The sequence below is a fragment of the Syngnathus acus genome, chromosome 20 (assembly GCF_901709675.1).
Source record: "Syngnathus acus chromosome 20, fSynAcu1.2, whole genome shotgun sequence".
Classification (NCBI taxonomy): Eukaryota; Metazoa; Chordata; class Actinopteri; order Syngnathiformes; family Syngnathidae; genus Syngnathus; species Syngnathus acus.
Window position 1 is genome coordinate 4,849,855 of NC_051104.1, and position 17,051 is coordinate 4,866,905.

At 41.0% G+C, this 17,051-nt stretch overlaps 3 protein-coding genes across 6 annotated transcripts; 2 read left to right on the forward strand and 1 right to left on the reverse strand.

Moving 5' to 3' along the window:
* The first annotated feature begins 1,945 nt into the window (after positions 1-1,945).
* Positions 1,946-6,319, forward strand: selenoj (selenoprotein J). 3 transcript variants are annotated; one of them, XM_037279368.1, is made up of 10 exons: positions 1,946-2,018; positions 2,554-2,620; positions 3,182-3,361; positions 3,587-3,685; positions 3,747-3,839; positions 3,914-4,070; positions 4,198-4,313; positions 4,391-4,468; positions 4,701-4,840; positions 5,588-6,319. In XM_037279368.1, the coding sequence occupies exons 2-10, from the start codon at positions 2,554-2,556 to the stop codon at positions 5,684-5,686; spliced, it is 1,029 nt and encodes a 342-aa protein (XP_037135263.1). In that variant the 5' UTR covers positions 1,946-2,018; the 3' UTR covers positions 5,687-6,319. The 3 variants fall into 3 exon arrangements, with proteins under 3 accessions (XP_037135263.1, XP_037135261.1, XP_037135262.1); XM_037279366.1 differs by lacking the exon at positions 1,946-2,018 and adding an exon at positions 2,286-2,451 and having other exon boundaries at positions 2,551-2,620; XM_037279367.1 differs by lacking the exon at positions 1,946-2,018 and adding an exon at positions 2,286-2,451.
* A 1,148-nt stretch (positions 6,320-7,467) lies between these two features.
* Positions 7,468-11,490, forward strand: LOC119139034 (endophilin-B1-like). Of its 2 annotated transcripts, XR_005101289.1 has the most exons (10): positions 7,468-7,676; positions 8,020-8,161; positions 8,437-8,565; positions 8,650-8,783; positions 8,927-9,019; positions 9,549-9,638; positions 9,922-10,022; positions 10,094-10,325; positions 10,420-10,879; positions 10,921-11,490. XR_005101289.1 is itself a non-coding variant. In XM_037279369.1 (9 exons), the coding sequence occupies exons 1-9, from the start codon at positions 7,614-7,616 to the stop codon at positions 10,525-10,527; spliced, it is 1,092 nt and encodes a 363-aa protein (XP_037135264.1). In that variant the 5' UTR covers positions 7,468-7,613; the 3' UTR covers positions 10,528-11,490. The 2 variants fall into 2 exon arrangements, 1 of the variants encoding a protein (XP_037135264.1); XM_037279369.1 differs by having other exon boundaries at positions 10,420-11,490.
* Positions 11,491-12,250: 760 nt separating this feature from the next.
* nrros (negative regulator of reactive oxygen species) lies at positions 12,251-16,352 on the reverse strand. Its single transcript, XM_037279364.1, has 3 exons — positions 16,008-16,352; positions 15,371-15,488; positions 12,251-15,255 (listed from the first exon to the last, which is right to left on the reverse strand). Exons 2-3 carry the CDS (start codon positions 15,473-15,475, stop codon positions 13,333-13,335), a joined length of 2,028 nt encoding a protein of 675 aa, XP_037135259.1. The 5' UTR covers positions 15,476-15,488; positions 16,008-16,352; the 3' UTR covers positions 12,251-13,332.
* Positions 16,353-17,051: the final 699 nt, after the last annotated feature.

The window sequence follows — 17,051 nt, forward strand, 5'->3', positions numbered from 1 at the left end:
TCCCTCGCTACTTGGCGTTTCGTTTATCGCGGCTTCACTACATCGCGGATTTTTTTTTTCCAAATTAAAAAAACAATTAAAAGTCAAAATAAAACTTTTAAATTGAGGAAACATGTGTCTAACCTTTAGGACAATGTAGTATTGCTCCAAATGTTCGTTTACATTCCGTTTTCGCATCTTAAATTAGCATCTTTCCGCTAACTCGTTAGCCTGCCCAGTACTTCTTGTTGGTGACCGTACTTCGCGGATTTCACTTATCGCGGGTGGTTTTGGGAACCAATTATCCGCGATAAACGAGGGATTACTGTACTTTGTTACTGGTACTTGAGTATATTTCTCAGGTGGGTCACTCCAGAATTGTAGAAAATTTGACAAAATGTAACAGTATGATGCTATGAAGTTCTCCAACACTGCAAACAACAACGATTAATAATAATTTTTCATTTAGGCAGCCATTTATGCCAAAATCTAGTTGTAGATTGGGAATGGCTGCTTTCTATTACTTTCTTTCCGGATTAAATACACCATCTCACAAATTGTCACTGCCCCATATGCATTATATCTTTTGACAATGAAAGCCATTTAGAGCTCCTTCCCCATCCATCTACTACACCCTACCAGCGTCAATTAACAGTCAGACGACACCATTGTTTCCAACACAGCGGTTCCTGTTTACGGCATTGTACCATGACAAAAAGGTCATTCAGAATTTGTCCACTACCAAGCTCATTAATGCTCGCTACTTATTAACGCTGATTAAATTGATACATGTCGAGGCTGGGGAAGAACCCTTTCGGTAGATATTGATAACGATTGATGATGGATGTTAGTTATTAAATGTGAAAATACAGAAATGTATAATTCTACTGTACTAGAAGTTTATGTTTGGCTAATCACATTGACTGAGCTGCTTGTTTCCAGTATTCCAGAAAAGAAATGGGAGCAAGAAAAAAAAAATACAATTGCATAAGTTCAAGAAACGGCAGGCAAAAAGTGCACAATGTGTGACAACGAATCCCCCGAATTGCATTTCTAAACAGCAGCTGAGCGCACGGCCTTGTGGAAACAATGCATGCGCAGATTAGCCGACAGATTATGTATGCTGTTGGAAAAAAACAGCCAAGAGCTAGAACTCTTCATCCCTGCTCTATTTCTCGCATGTAGCTCATGCATCTTTATACTCGTGCAAAAGTTTCAATAGAAATTAGCTGTTTTTTGAGTCTTTGTTAACTTTCAGTCATCTGCTGCTATCTTCCATCCGTTTCCATGGCCGGCATAGCACAGATGACAGAAGAGGTGATAGGCGGCTGGAAGCTGATGTGCGTCTTAGCACCGTTCTCCTGTTACACTTTCCTCAAGCGCATTGGAAGCGGGAGGATTATCAACATTCATTGGATTAATTCAGGATGGGATCTGAAAGTTCCCCAAGTGCGCTTTAACCTTGGTCTTTGTTTAAATTAAGCTTAGTGAAGTCAAATTTTGTGAAAATGGACATCATGTAAAATTTCGGATGGATTATTTGCCAGTCTGACATTTTTCAGTGACCCTGATTTTATTTGTGTTCATTGTTGTTAACCTGAATTGATTGGGTGAGTCTATTCTGTTTGCTGAAAGGACCATCAGAGAAATAAATGGCCTGGGATTCCCCCAAGAGAGATCTGGGACAGGCCTTGCGGGTCTCATCCGAGTGGAATCACCAATGGGGATCAGCTGGGAAAGCATCAGGATGGAGGCAATGGAGTGGAAGGTGAACATGACGCATCAGAATGGCTTCTAGTCATCATCTGGAAAGTCTGAAAGCTACTTCAATATGCAGCATTTGTCACTATTGAGCTGGGGGGTTTAAAAATGGATGACATAAAAGCATCACTATGATATATTTGACTTAACTTAGCACATCCTCTAGTTTGTTATTGGAGCTTCGTTATCAGGCGGTGGTACACTCCGCCTACTTTTTAAGGGGCGGAATCGTGTCAAAAGACATCAAGTGAACACCAAAGTCACAAAGAGACCCAAAGGTAAAGGATTATTGCACTAACAACTGATTGCATTAATATTGAGGCTCATGTTTTTTTAATTATTATTATTATTTTTATTATTATTATGGTTGTCATATGGTGTATTGAGACCAGAAAAGTCCTTTAGTCCGCTTTTTTGGTCCAGACCAAAAGCGGATTTAATCTTTTTCGTTTGGTGCGCTTCCTATTTAGACTACATTTTGCAAGCAAAGTATATTATGTAAACACACCCACGCTTGTGACGATCTGTGCTCCCATTCGACACAGACCCGGAAACGGAGGAAAACATATGAGTCTTCCGTGCTGCATTCCTGCCCTGCATATTTGTGTTGTTGATTCGGATCTACGCAGTTTGTGTTCACACCTGAAGCGAACCGCCGTTTCTTTAATCCGCACCAGGATTCGTTTGCGTGTATTCACACCTGCACAAAAGGTCCGGACCAGCGTTACACTCGAACCCAGTCAGGTCTGAATACACCCATAGTATTGCAGTATTTAACTTGAGTTGCTGTTTTTTCAAATGTGTTGAAAGCAGATGGCCATGAGTGTGCAAAGCAGAGCCCTTGGGGCCGTTATAGGGGCCGCTGTAGCAGATGCAGCAGGTGAGATAAAATGTCCTCAATATGTTGAGAAAAATTGTTTTGTAGACCTGTAACATAAATCAATTAGTTGTTTTTATCTCTAAATACATCATCGGAAACTTTAAATGTTTTTGTAATGCACTTTCATGCAGAGTAAAATTTTATCCGCCTATTCGATTAATCGACGCAATAATCGATAGAATAACTCAGTATTTGTTGTACTACTATTTTGCTATCCAGCTCTGTAGAAGATGAATTTACCATATAGCCAATTACATTTTAATAATATTTTTTTTTATAAAATAAAAGTTGTGAAAATGGAAGTTAAGGGTATACATTAGTTATAAGGTACTCAATATTATCATTGCTTATTTTTTGTTCTTTTATGTAAGCCATAAAACCAGACAAGTTGGGTGCATCTACAGGCAACTGTTCGAGCTGATAAAAAAAAAAAAAAGGGAGAAGGGGGCCTCTCGATATCTAAAATGAGCAGCTAACAGCTTCCCGATAGTTTCCTTCAAAGTAGACTCAGATATGTTCTTGGTTTCTGTGTCAACTGCATGTGTGTGTTCTCCAATGCAGCCCAGCCCATGCACTGGATTTACAATCTAGACAGACTCCGAGAAGTTCTCGCTGACCTGGAACCCACACCAGAGTTTCGTGCCGACTCTGCAAATCCTTTTTACCGCAGGAAGACGGGCGAGCAGACGTGCTATGGAGACCAAGCTTACGTCCTGTTGGAATCATTGAGTCAGTGTGGAGGTACACAACTGAGTCAGGCGAGACAATGTGTCATATGTTGTAAAAACAGTTTTTTTTTTTAAAGATTATTTTCAAATGTGTCATCACCGCTGGGAAAGAAGACGATTAGCAAATTCCCTGAGAAAAATAAAACTGTGACGAAATACTAAAATAAGATAAATTGATTATTTCCAGAAGGAGCCAGATTGCAATGTTGAGCAATATGAATTTTTTTCGTGTCGGCAGGTATCAACGTGGAGGATTTGACTCAGCGTTTCTACAAATTCTTTGGCCCGGAGACAATGTATGACCTGCCAGTCAATGACCCTTACCGCAAGCAAGGAGGTACACTAAATGTTCACTCATTACTAAGTTCAAAAAAGAATTTAAAAAATAATAATTTCAGGCCCCAAAGCTGTCCTTCCGATTGATGGTCCATGGAGGCATGCGAGCATCAAAGTTTTCTTAAAAAATGTGGATTCCGGCAAAGAAGAAACTGGTAAATAATAACAATCATTACTAACTGCTAATTAGCATTGTGACATATTTTCTTTTTTTTTTTTTTTTTTTGAGGCTGTGACAAGGACTGCCAAATGGACGGCATTACCAAGCTAGCCCCAGTGGTAGCTTTTTATGCCGGCCGACCTGAAATGCTGGACCAAGTGGAAAAAGTTACACGGGTGACCCAAAATAACGACCTATGTGTGGCTGTGACATTGGCTGCGGCTCGGTAAGGAGAGAGAAAAGAAAAGAAAATAAAAAAAACAATGACGACATTCCATTCTTAACATTTGGTTTCTCGTTGGAGGGAAAGTTGTAAACCTCAACCGGTTTGTCTGTTTTATGAATGTGGTCAGGTTTTTGGAACATTTTCTTCTGAATGGTCCAAGTTCCAAAGCTCTGGAAGCAGTTTTGGCTCAGTTGAATGATCCACAAAGACAAAATCCTCAAGAGCTTGATAATGCAATCATCGGTGAGACTATATTTGCATTCACAAGATAAATGAATCCTTATTATTATTATTTATTGCTTTTTATGTCTTTACGGAAGCACATCTCAACGAGGTGAAGAAAAACCTGGCCAAGCCGACCCAGCAGCTCATACCCGCTCTCTTCACAAACACATGAGGTACATTTAATCTGATGACACAGCAAAATTCTCACACCCCTCTGGTTCTAGCCTTTCATCTCCCCACTAATGATCTCCTTTCAACTGCCTTTTTATTTTCCCCTTTCCTACTGTGTTAACCGTCTTAAGTTTTACAAGACTCAAAGGTGGAGACGATAAATACTCGTGAAAAATCTTGCCCCTGGGAGGTTAAATTATGATGTTCGACTAAATAGCAGTTTTTTGTGTTCAGCTTTGCCCGGTGCGTTCCAAGGAGCGCTACATGGAGTCCTGACATCCAGTCGATTGGATGAAGCCGTCAGGGACACCATGCGCTGCGGGGGATGCACCGCCAGCCGAGCTTCCTTCATCGGAGCCTGCTTCGGGGCACAGGTCTGGGAACGACCCACAGAATCCGAGTCATACAATATCCTGCAATTATTTTTTTTTCAAACTCCAAACTTGTCTTAAAATTCTCAAGGCTGCTCATTCTGGGGATTTTTTTCTAAATTGCAATAAGTTGACCTCCCTGTTGCGGATAAGCACACACACACGTTACATCCATTGTCACGCTTTTAAAATGTGCAGTTTAAAATGGCAACGTGTCAAACGACTCCATTGAGGGAAGGCGGTGAGAAAAGCAAGAAAAATCATTCAAAAGGCATTTGTGTTTTGGATGCATCTGGTAAAATCCAATCAGAAAGCTGGACTGCATGAATTTCTAATCAAGTATGGAAACGTTTGGATTTAGGCTCGAGGCCGGCTTGATTTCACTTCTCCATTTTGGAAGGGTAAACGCTGATCTGGCTCGTGTTTCCAATGTGGGGGCGGGATGGTGATAGCTGCGTCAGCTACAATGACATCATAGCAGCATGATGCTGCGTAACCTGCCAAGAAATTCTGCAAAGAACACGACACACAGTAAACAGGACAATGACCGAAGTCTTTTTTTTTTTTTTTTTTTTTTTTTTTTTGCCTTCTGTCTCCTTACCACCTTCTAAAAAGAACACAAGTTTGAGTTGTGCTACTTTGGAGCTTACATAACATAAAAGTGCTATGTTGTGAAATGAGTTTGAGCCTGGAGAAACTTTTGTTCCCCCATATGTGTCACTCAATCTTATTTTAATGATGTCTTTGCAGACTGGCCTCCGAGGAATCCCCGAGTCCTGGAAGACAAGAACGCTCAGATATCCTCGACTGCTGGAGCTAGTTGAAAAGATGTTTCAAAAATCTGCTTAAATTGAAGTTGCGGGCTTTTCAGTGCTTGTTACTTTCCTTCAGTTGCAGATGTGTTTTGAAATGACAGTTCGTGACGGTCTCGATTCAAAAGTCTACGACTGAATGAGACTTGAATTTGTTTGTCGTGTCAAAAAAAAAACATCAGTTGCTGATAAAGGATAGTGTTACTTGCATGTGCGTGATGTTTTAATTGAAGTTCCCATGATGGATAGTTGAGGTTTCTTAACGTCTGGAAACTTTTTTTTTTTTTTTTTTTTTTTTTTTTGCTGAAGTGAAGAATTCATTTGGTTTTCGTCTTCCCACTCCACGGAGCATGTTTGGTTATTGAGAAGTGAAAGAGCAGATTTACTACTGGAACAACGTGAGACTGAAAATAATGCTTCCCTCAAAGGAGCTGTTCTGCCTTCTGAAAAGTGCTGACATTTATTTTCATTTAAAGCACTTACCACAACAAGTCTGAAGTTGAGAACAGCTCGATAACTTTTACATTACAGATGTAAAATAATATACAGATATATAACAACCGGTTCATCTTTTCCCAGAGTGAAAATATTTTCACTATAAAAATGTCGAAGCGTGGTTTCAGAATATCACATGAATGAAGCTGATGATGAATAAATTTCCACAACATTGTTTTGTTGGGTAAATATGTAAGAGTGCATAGGTAACAAACAGAAGGGAAGTCATTTGATTTCTCCCTGAGCCTGACTCCTACACAGCGGGTCGTCGTGCATGTCTGGCATAATTATATCCAGACCTGAAGAGTTGTTGTTTTGTTCCCCCCCAATCTGCCAAAATCCAATTCCACAAGGGAGTTTTTTTTTTTTTTTTTAAATTGGTTGTCAAGTAAATTGTGAACTGATTGACAATATTTTTGTAAGTTCAAAAACTATCCCATGTATTAAATTTGGCATTGACAAGGTGCAGAGAGGCTTAGTTATGACACCACTTGTGAATGTTGTCACGATTGTAAATTTTGGAGTCGAGCCTTGACAGCAAAAACACACCCACGTTCACTGACATGAGACAGATGAGCCTCCTCCTACGAGTCCCAAGTGACTCCACCACCTGGAGTTAATATACATGTCATTAAAATACTGTTATATGTGTACTCTTAGTGTCAGCATACAATATTTTATATTGGAAAAAAACGCCATTGATGGCTGATGATTAAGAGGTCAAAAGTTCATGGCCATGTAGTGATAATGATTGATGTATGGACAGCACGGTGGACTAGTGATTCGTAAGACTGCCTCACACTTTTGAGATTCTGCATTTGAAGATTTCTTCCAGCCTGTACTTGCATAGTTTTCTTCCTCTCATAGCATGTTAGGGATTTTTGAAGATTCAAAATTGTCCATTAAGTTAAAGCTGAATGGTTGTCTGTCAATATGTGCCCTGGGGTTGCCAGGCAACCTGTTCATGGTGGACGGACAGATTTATATGGATTGTGTGGATGCAATATATAAACCACAGTTGTAGCGCTAAGTAATTGTAATTGCAGGGAATGGGGCCTTCCTGATTTTTTTTTTTTTAATTATTTGACAATTACTCTCGGTTATGTGTGTACATGGAGCTGATTATCTAATTTAAAATAAAAAAAAACAATACTTTTTGCTCCAAACGGTTTACCTTGAGGCCAAAGCACAAAAAACAACAACGTTTTCAAAGCTTAGTATGTGCAACAAAAGATCGTAATGACGTGACCCCTCAACGTGACGTCACCAAAAGCCCGCATGCGCAGTATAGATCAAGTTGCTTTTGATGAAGAGGGAATACTCTTGCTGTACTATCATCTTTGTTACATTCAACAGCTGGGTGGAACTCCGGACAAAACTTGCTTCAGTGACGTTTTGCAAAGAGATGGAAATCGGACTGCTTTGAAAGAAGCCTCCCGTAGTATCAAGATTCACTTATCACAATTGTCATGGATTTTAATGTTAAACGACTCGCTGCAGACGCGGGTACTTTTCTGAGCCGTGCTGTGCAAGTAAGTTTTAAACGTTTTTGCTAGTGGAAGTTATTGCTAATTAGCTGCTAGCTTACCCTCCCAGATACCTTTGAAAATGTCACAACTTCGCCACTGGCTGTGTTGTCTAAATCAATATTTATTGAACATGGAGATGTTTGTAACAACCACGTCATGTCAACTGCTGTAGGCAATGTTTGTGTGCCGATTAGTTTAACAAACCATCAAAACAGGCCTCTATTAAGATAATGCTCTTCATTAGCTGGACGCATGACGTTGAATTTTGTCCATCTGATAACATGAGATGTTCCGTCCCAAAAGTATGCTTAACGTTACAAATATTTGCGTTTGGTTCTTTTAAAAGTTCACAGAAGAGAAGTTTGGCCAGGCTGAGAAGACAGAGTTGGATGCCCATTTGGAGAATCTTTTGGTAAGAGCTGAGGCCACCAAGCAATGGACAGAGAAGATTATGAAGCAGACGGAAGTCTTATTACAGCCCAACCCAAGTAAGAACATACTTTATTATAATTAAATAGGATAAATACATTCCATTTGTACAGTATGTGGAATTTTACGTTTGCCAGCACATAAGATCTCCAAGATGATGTTGGATGAGATCAACTGGATTTGTATTTTTGTTTTCCAAAAGGTGTATTTACCCAATGTGTGTCACGTTGTTTGAAGCTTTCTTGTGCACACTGTGTTCTATTTGACAGTCCGTACATGGCTCCCTCACTGTTGTCTCATGACTTTGTAATTGAGTTTCCCTTGTAATTTCCAGATGCCCGACTTGAGGAATTTGTGTATGAGAAATTGGAAAAAAAGGTCCCGACGCGACTGAACAATCATGAACTGTTGGGCCAGTCTATGATTGACTCCGGAAATGAATTTGGTCCTGGCACTGCTTACGGTGACTATCATCTATGTTTTTGTACCACATACAGTCTATGCCCTCTATTATCTAATATTTTGTTTGTGCTGCTCACTATTGTAGGAAATGCTTTGACCAAATGTGGCGAGACCCAGAAACAGATTGGCGGCGCTGAGCGGGAGTTAATTCAAAGTTCTGCCATCAATTTCCTGACCCCATTCAGGAACTTTCTAGAGGGGGACTTCAAAACAATCCTGGTGATTTCTCATTTGATGTCATTCACACAATGCTCGTGGTTGTATAACAGTTGGCCTGTAATCAGTAAACTATACCTGACGAAATGTTTGAAACATTTTTAGTGGGAAAAAACAGTACCTGGAAATCGTTTATTTGTCTCCAGAAAGAACGAAAGCTGCTGCAGGTCAAGCGCTTGGATCTGGATGCGGCCAAAACAAGACTCAAGAAAGCCCGCATGGCTGATGCTCGAGCTGTGGTATGTATGTGATCCGAAATAATCGCTTATCATCGATCTGTTGTTTACATCTTGGGTGTCACAGTTATTTCAATGTTGAAAATGTTTCTTCCCTAAAAATATGAGGCAATGTCCTCTTGAACGAAGGTGTAAGGCCGTATGAAGTCACATGACTCTCTGTGTAAATAAAACCTCAGATCCTCAATTCCAAAGTTTTGTTGTTAATATTGTGTTGTGTGGCATTCAAAGTCACACTTTTGTCATGTCAAAACAAAGGCATGTCGTCTTAAGTGTGATCCGTAGTTGCACGGCAGCTGTGGCTCTAACTTGTGTCACTGTTTTTAAATTGCAAAGCAGCAGATGTGAGCAGAGGAAGTGACAGCGGTAAGTGGAATGTTGGAGCTATGTTTGACCTTAGCAAACAAAACAAAAATTCTCCAGACATACATGCACACAGCAAAAGCATCGCATCCCCAAGTCACTTGTCTCGTGTGTCTATGGTGGAGTTGATCTAAAAAAAAAAAATAATAATAATAATTCTCTCCCGCAGGCAGAACAGGAGTTGAGAATGACTCAGAGTGAATTTGACCGTCAGGCTGAGATCACCCGACTGCTGCTAGAAGGCGTCAGCAGCACCCATGTGTGTATTTCCAGTTTGCCCGAACACACGACACGTTTAGAAAAACTTGTGTTGTACACAAAATGTTTCAAATACTTTTCTTGCCTGACAGTTGCCAAAGTGCAAACGTGATCTAATTACTGCTAATGTCCTTTTATTGCACTCAAAGGCTTGTTGCATTAGCCAAGTTGTTATCATGCTAGCATCAAAGCAGCTGAAATAATGAGGCTATAAAAACATGTCCGGATTCGAAGGCGAAGCGGGTAACTCTTCATATACTTAATTTCTTCTTGTGCGGGATCAGGCACACCACCTACGCTGCTTGAATGATTTGGTGGAGGCTCAGACGATATACTACGCGCAATGTTACCAGTATATGGTGGATCTGCAAAAGCAGCTGGGAAGGTAAAAGAATCGTTGGGGACAATCAAGCAGCTTTTTGGCGTCTCACTCTCGTTTCTCCTCTCCGCTGCTAGTTTCCCTTCAACCTTCTCCAATAACAACCAGTCGTCAGTTACGGAAGGGGCCAGCATCTCTGTGCCCACCATACCGGTGTCGGCCTCCCTGCCCACCTCCTCCAGCCGCGGCGGCTCTACCGCGTCGGGCGGATTCAGCGAATTGCGCAGCTCCAGCGGCAGCCGCAAAGCCAGAGTCCTTTACGACTACGACGCGGCCAGCAGCAGTGAGCTTTCCCTGCTGGCTGATGAGGTAAGCCACTCTTGTACAAGTGCTATCTTGAATTTGAAGTGTTTTTTTTTTTTTTGTGACAAGCACTTGACATGGCTCCCGTGTGTGTTGTCAGGTTATCACAGTCAGCAGCGTGCCAGGCATGGATTCAGACTGGCTGATGGGAGAGCGAGGCAGCCAGAACGGCAAAGTGCCAATTACCTACCTGGAGCTACTTAACTGAGTCTTCGGATATGAGCTTATGCTGCCATGTCAAGTTACTTCCACAGTATATATTAAAAGAAAAAAAAAAAAAGGTCCGGCACTCTTAGTCAGGATACTTGAACTCAAAAGCTGGAATCAAATGCATGCAAGTGAAAGGGGGGGGGGAATGGAGCTGATGTTTTAGTATCCAACTGCCTTACATTTCAAAAAAAGTTGCCTTTCTTCCATGCCTTTGTTTTTTATGTTATCCAAACAGCAGTATGTTCCAGAACATCTCCCAAAGTGTTTTTTTTGTTTACATAATATGAATATCTCAGAAATGTGTACACATCTCAGACTGTTGCCGCTAAGTACATATTTTGGAATCTACTTCAGTCACAAGTGCTGGGTGATGCTAGTTCAAGTCGTTATGTCACGGTGGCATTACGGATAACCTAAATCTGAATAGGTTTAATCATAATGAATGTTGTACATGTGTATGATGTCGTAGTGGGAAAGTTTAACATCATTTGTGAGCAATTTTAAGTGCCAGATGAAATTAGTAGCAACTAAATCCCAAATTTATTTAAAACAAATTATAAAAACTTTTATTACGCCATGTATTTTGTCTTGCATTAATTGCAACACTGTTGAGATGGACAAGTTCAAATTTTTTTTTTTTAACATATTTATTGCGAATTGGAAAACTTAATTGTCACATCTCTGTAGGAAATTATCAACCCAAGGCTACTTTATAAGTTTAAGTTATTGCTGCATGCATTGTTGGCAAATGACTCGATTTTTTTCATATGACGCGCTGAATAATATATCTTTGATATCATCTGATCTGATGTGTGGCATGGCTAACACATCAGGATCCTACCCCAACCCGAATTGCATCTCAGTATCAAAATGGTGCCTTAATTACTGTGTGAAATCCATGCTATTTGCTTGATAACAATTGGAAAGTGGAAACATTAATAAAAGATAAAATACAAACTTGTTACAAGAGTTTTTTATAATTTAGTAGTTCTATGACGTTTTGTAATGAACAGTGACGTGTGCAGATTATGCCACCAGGTGGCAGTATTCTACTGTGCCTTCTATCAACGGACGAGTGCAATTGAACTACTGTGATCAACCTAACAATTATCACAATAAAGTCCACAGCAATTATCTTTAATTTTTATTTGTAAACTATGTCATTTAAAAAAAAAAGTCCACTTTGAAGATGTTTATGGTTTACACCAGGGGTCCCCAACCACCGGGCTGCGGACCGGTACCGGTCCGTGGGTCATGTGGTACCAGGCCGCACAGAAAAAGAATAGTTTTTTTTTTTTTTTATCGACGATTAATTCAGGTCAAGACGCTCGTCCCACTCACGTAACATGTTAGCTAGCAAAAACAAGTAAGAATAAAAAAAAAAAAAAGGGGGATTCTCCCCCAATTACATCCGTCGCTGCATCTGTGTCTCTTGACACAGGTGGATTCAGGTAAAGACGCTCGTCCCGGTCACATCACATGTTACCCCGGTCGAGCCCGTGAAGCTAGCAAAAAATGAGTAAAAAAAAGAGATGTTTAGAAAGAGAAAAAGGCCCAATGAGGAGACAGAAGAAGAGGCTCCAACTTCCAAGAAAAAGAAAACTGGATTAAAATCAAGGCAGAATATCCCGAAATCGCCACAAAAGCACAAACCCTGCTTCTCTTTCTAACATTGTATGTGAAGCAAGATTTTCTGCGGTGACAGCGACCAAAACAGCAGATACTTAATGGTGAGTTTTATTTTTAGGTGGTTTGTATTTGTTTTAATGCCAGTAGTATCATTTTATTTCATCATATTGATATATATAATAAGTTATTTATTGTTATATTTATATAAAGGCCAGTCCTTGAAAATATGATCTGACATGTCCGTGGCGCAAAAAAAAGTTGGGGACTGCTGGTTGACACCATCTCCCACAATCTACTAATGTAGACTCAGCAACTTCACATTAAGCGCTTCCTCTTTCTACAAATAAGTGTTTTTGAACGTGATAAATACTTGTGGTTTGTATTTCTGCTCTTGTTGAGAAAACATCAGTCATTTATAATTACCAGTTTGCTGAATCATTATTTTATATTTAATGAGCAAAAAAAAAAGAATTAAATAATTGTCTACTTGCCCCATTTAGAAAAAAATAATTATGCTAGTTTCGATTTATACTTCTTCAACCGCCGTGACCTTTGAGCATCACCACAGCGGTATTCTGGTTACCTTCTGGTTAGGCCTCATGCATTCTGCTGTAACGGCAGATATCAGCAACTTGCCCGCTCCTCAATAATTCATACACACTGTTGAGAAATTATTATTATTATTTTTTTAAAGCTTGTTGAGGCATCGTTTCTGAGAGTTAGTAGGTTAGCGAGCACGAGGATCAGCATTCAAAAGTGCCCCTCATTGGCCCTCCATCGGATAGGAAGGAAACCCTCCTCTTTGAGATACGGAACTGGGCAGTGTGCTGTACACTTGCGCAAAACAGGAAATTTCTTGTTTCCTTTGCTGCTTATAACAACAGCTTGCACCACACCACTTGTGTGTGTGTGTGTGTGTGTGTGTGTGTTCATCACACATGAAGCGCACGTTCACACAAAGCTAGGCGCCACGGCCGCAGTTTTACATTTTGTGGTTTTGAACCACACGCTAACGGTGCATGCAGTGGGAAATAAAATCTTTTTTATAATAGTTGAAATTTTTATTGCCAACCCTAATCAGAGCACCACAGGATAAAATGATCGTTGATAGCATGTCAATAATCCGCCAGGTTGTCCATCAAATGTTAATGCTGGACTGAAAGGTAAACGTACATCAGTAGGACGTAGGCTTTGAATATTTCTTTTTGATTGATTTGTGGATCACTTTGGGCTTGAGTGTCAGAAATACAATAACAACAATGCCCACTAAAGAAATGCAAATGGGCCCAAAAAGCAGGATGTACCAAAAAAAAGATTCTCCGCTTTCGTCACGGCACAAAAATGAGCTGTAATGCCGAATGCTGCGTGTTTGGAAGAGATCCGCGCATTCGATGTCCGACTGGCCGACCACGTGGACGGTCTTTGTTGTCGTGAAAGTCCTGAACCATTCGCTTTGGCAGCAGTTGAATGGATTCCCCGTCAGGAAAACGGTGTGAAGTTTCGAAGCTAACGCGTCGGCCTGATTCGAGGGAATCGTCGACAATTTGTTGTCCCTCAAATCGAGCTGTCTTAAGTCAAGACTCGAGACTGAAGCCGGAAGATGCTCGAGGGAGTTGCATGAAATATTCAGAGACTTCAGATTTAGAAAATCTGCAAAGTCCAATTCCCCAACGTGTGTGTTTCCCAAACCTAAGTGCTGTAACGTTCTGCTCAGACTTTTGATCGACTGCTGGCCTCTTAGTCCAGGGTTGTCGGAAAGTTCTAAATGCGTGAGAGCGAGTCCAGAGAATGCAGATGGTGGAATTCTTTCAAGATGGCTTCCCTTGAGGAAAAGCTGCCTCAAGGACTCAGTGGTGTTCCAGGCTACACCTGCCTCACGGAGACATTTCCCTATGTTGCTGTAACTGAGGTCCATTGACCGAAGACCCGGTAAATTGAACAATCGTCTCGAGGATGAGCAGTCGAGATCGTTCCGGCTGAGGTTAAGGTATGTCAAGTTGCTAAGCGTCCTCAGCGTAACATCATCCGCTGCAATCTCTATCAGCCCGTTGTCGCTAACGTCCAACTCCAACAAGCTAGCAGAGAATCGCTCGGATGTTAGATTCAAGCTTTCCAGACAGTTGCTGCGTATCCGCAGTCTGGACAGGGATGGCATTTTCCGGATGAATCCCCGTGGGAAGTACTGCAACTTGTTTCCTCGTAGATCTAAAAGCTCCACCGAGGAGACGTCGCCGTGAAGGCTGTCGTTCCATAGCTTAGCCGTGACGGTGCTGGTGTTCCTCCCCAGGTTGTGGAAATCGACAGTGGAGGTCAAGTTTGGGAATGTGACGTTGTCCGTTAGGTGCTCATAAAAACTCACAACGTTGTGGGACAGGTGGAGATTGCGTAAGCGGCTCATCTCGGGTAAGAACGGAAAGAAGAGCAGCTTGTTATCGGATAGATCGAGCGTCTCGATTTGAAAAGTGACGTTCGCGTCCGGCCTGGTGATGAACCATTCGATGAAGTTGTGGCTGGCGTTTAGAACCACCAACTGACTCATGTGGAAGTCCGTCAGGCAAGGTAGATAATTGAAGGCCAAGTTGAGCCGCTGCAATCTGGGAGTGCCGTCAAAGGCGTTGTCGATCTCAAACAGGAGGTTCCTCTGCAGGTCCAGCTCTCTCACCTGACGAAGATCTCTGAACGACGTCTCATCCAGACGCCGTAAGAGATTCCCCGAAAGATTTAAGTACTCCAGCGATGTCAGATTTTGAAGAAGGACGGCAGCCATTTCTTCATCTAACCTATTCTCGGATAGATCTAAAAATTTGATCCCGGGCAGCGTCTTTAAAGCATTGCTGGTTTGCGTGTAGCTAACATACAGATTATTCATTGCCAAATTAAGATTTTTTAACAATTTGGTGGATTGAAAAGTGTTTGGATGCAATCCTTCCATCTGGTTGCAGGCTAAACTGAGGGTAGTGAGCGAGGGATACTGAAGAGAGTCGTCCTGTAGTGTCTTGAGAAGATTGTGATTGAGTTGAAGTTCTTCGGTGCTGCTTGGTAGTCCCGCCGGTACCGACGTGAGGTTGGAATTGTTGCAGAGAGCCGTTCGTTGCGTCTGCACACACGGAGAGAGAACACACACTACTCGGTTATTAAAGGAATTAATTTTGACCTCTGTAACCACAAAAAAAAAAAAAGAATATTACAGTAGTATGAATGGGAGAGCTTACCAGTTTACACTGACTGCGTTGTGGATGACTTGAGGCTGGTGCGAGGATGATCCACATGGGTAGCAGTAAGCAACAGATGATGGACGACGTGCCGTGAACTGACATTTTAACATCCTCACTGTTCACAAGACAAAGAGGCTTTTTACGGAAAGGCAGAGTCCTCCCTTGTAAATTTGATTTCCAAGCAGCATTTTTTTTTTTTTACACCTTTTTTTGTTTTGATGTGTATTAACTAACAAGTTTGATTTTTTTTTTTTTAGTCTGAAGACTAATATAAAGCCAAAAGTGACTCACGTAATACTCAATTTAATAACACATAAAACAATAATCTATAATAGAATTTTTGTCATGATCATATCCCCTAATTACATTCAATTTACATACATAAGTCTGACACAATATTTTTTTTAAATAAATATTTCTAAAATGTATTTCTTTTTTGTGCAATAATAAATACATAAATAAAATAAATATAAATAAATAAATAAATAAATACAAACTTGCAATAATAAATAGTGAGATCAGCAATGTGCATTGCGCCAATAGATAAACATTAAAAACAATCCTTCCCATTGCTTCTCAGACAGCACCAGTTAGCTTTCCAATCCAAAAAAGTAGTAGAATGCATCAAACTTACAGCGGTGGTAAGGCGTGGATCCCCCGAGCCACCGCTGCCTGCACCCGTGACCATATCGTTGCTTCTCTCTCGGCCGTCGTGCGTGTTCTTCATGTGCCGTCCTCTGACAGAAGCATTGACACCTCGGTTTTACTATTCGCGGAAGCATGCAACGGAAACCAGGTCACATGGACAAGCTGTAATCAGAGAGAGGTTCTCAAGCTCAGAGGGGCCACAGGAAGGCAAATTCTTCTTAACTTTTCTTCTTTCTCTTCACCATGCAGAGCCCTGCTGTTATATCTCACTTATTAGAATTTCTGTCGGGAGTGCAGCTGCTACCACAAAGCCTGGCAGAGTGCCCTTTTCTTAACTTGGCCTCTTGTGATCAGATGTGGAGAGGAAACCAGTCAGCGTACACACCCTTCCTGCTCGGTTTGAGGACTGCTGCTACAATATCGAGTAGTTAGTCTCGTATTTTATCTATGGAATAGTTTCGGCAATCAGAGAGTTAATTGCATTATTGAAGAGGAAGCAAAAGAAGTTTGTTGACGAGAATACGTTGAATGTGCCCCCACTGGTCGGCATCGTGATTGATATTGTTTGCGGAATGTGAATCAGGCAGCAAAATTGACCCCTTTTTATCCATCTTAGGGGTCGGCCATTTTTCCACTGGTCTCTGGTCACAGCCAATCAGGGCTCACCAATTTTATGTAGCTGATTAGTGATGGATAAAACGGGTAGATTTTGCATGTTTGATTCATATTCCACAAACGATGTTTCAACTAGTTGGCCTGCAGAGGGCTGCATTTCAACCCAAATTATTTATCCTTGGTATCCACCCAACAGCGAAAATAGGGAACAAGGAATAAGGAAGTGAAGTGGCTCGCTGGGCCATAGGTCATGAGTGTGGCAACAACAATCTTGTTGCACATGATTTGTTGTGAGAATCAAAGGTACCTAAAAACAAGTACTGCTCCTTTAAAGGTTGTACGGTATGATCGTAAGTGCCACAATTAAATGTCGTGGATCAATTGATTCATGAATTAAATTTGGAAGTAAATTAAT

Bases quoted from the DNA above. Each gene is read 5' to 3' on its own strand.
- LOC119139034 (XM_037279369.1), top strand. From the start codon at position 7,614: ATGGATTTTAATGTTAAACGACTCGCTGCAGACGCGGGTACTTTTCTG. The intron at 9,639-9,921 runs GTGTGTATTTCC...GTGCGGGATCAG, and splicing joins AAGGCGTCAGCAGCACCCAT to GCACACCACCTACGCTGCTT. The intron at 10,023-10,093 runs GTAAAAGAATCG...CTCCGCTGCTAG, and splicing joins CTGCAAAAGCAGCTGGGAAG to TTTCCCTTCAACCTTCTCCA.
- nrros (XM_037279364.1), bottom strand. From the start codon at position 15,475: ATGTCAGTTCACGGCACGTCGTCCATCATCTGTTGCTTACTGCTACCC. The intron at 15,256-15,370 runs GTAAGCTCTCCC...CCGTGTGTGCAG, and splicing joins AACGCAGTCAGTGTAAACTG to ACGCAACGAACGGCTCTCTG.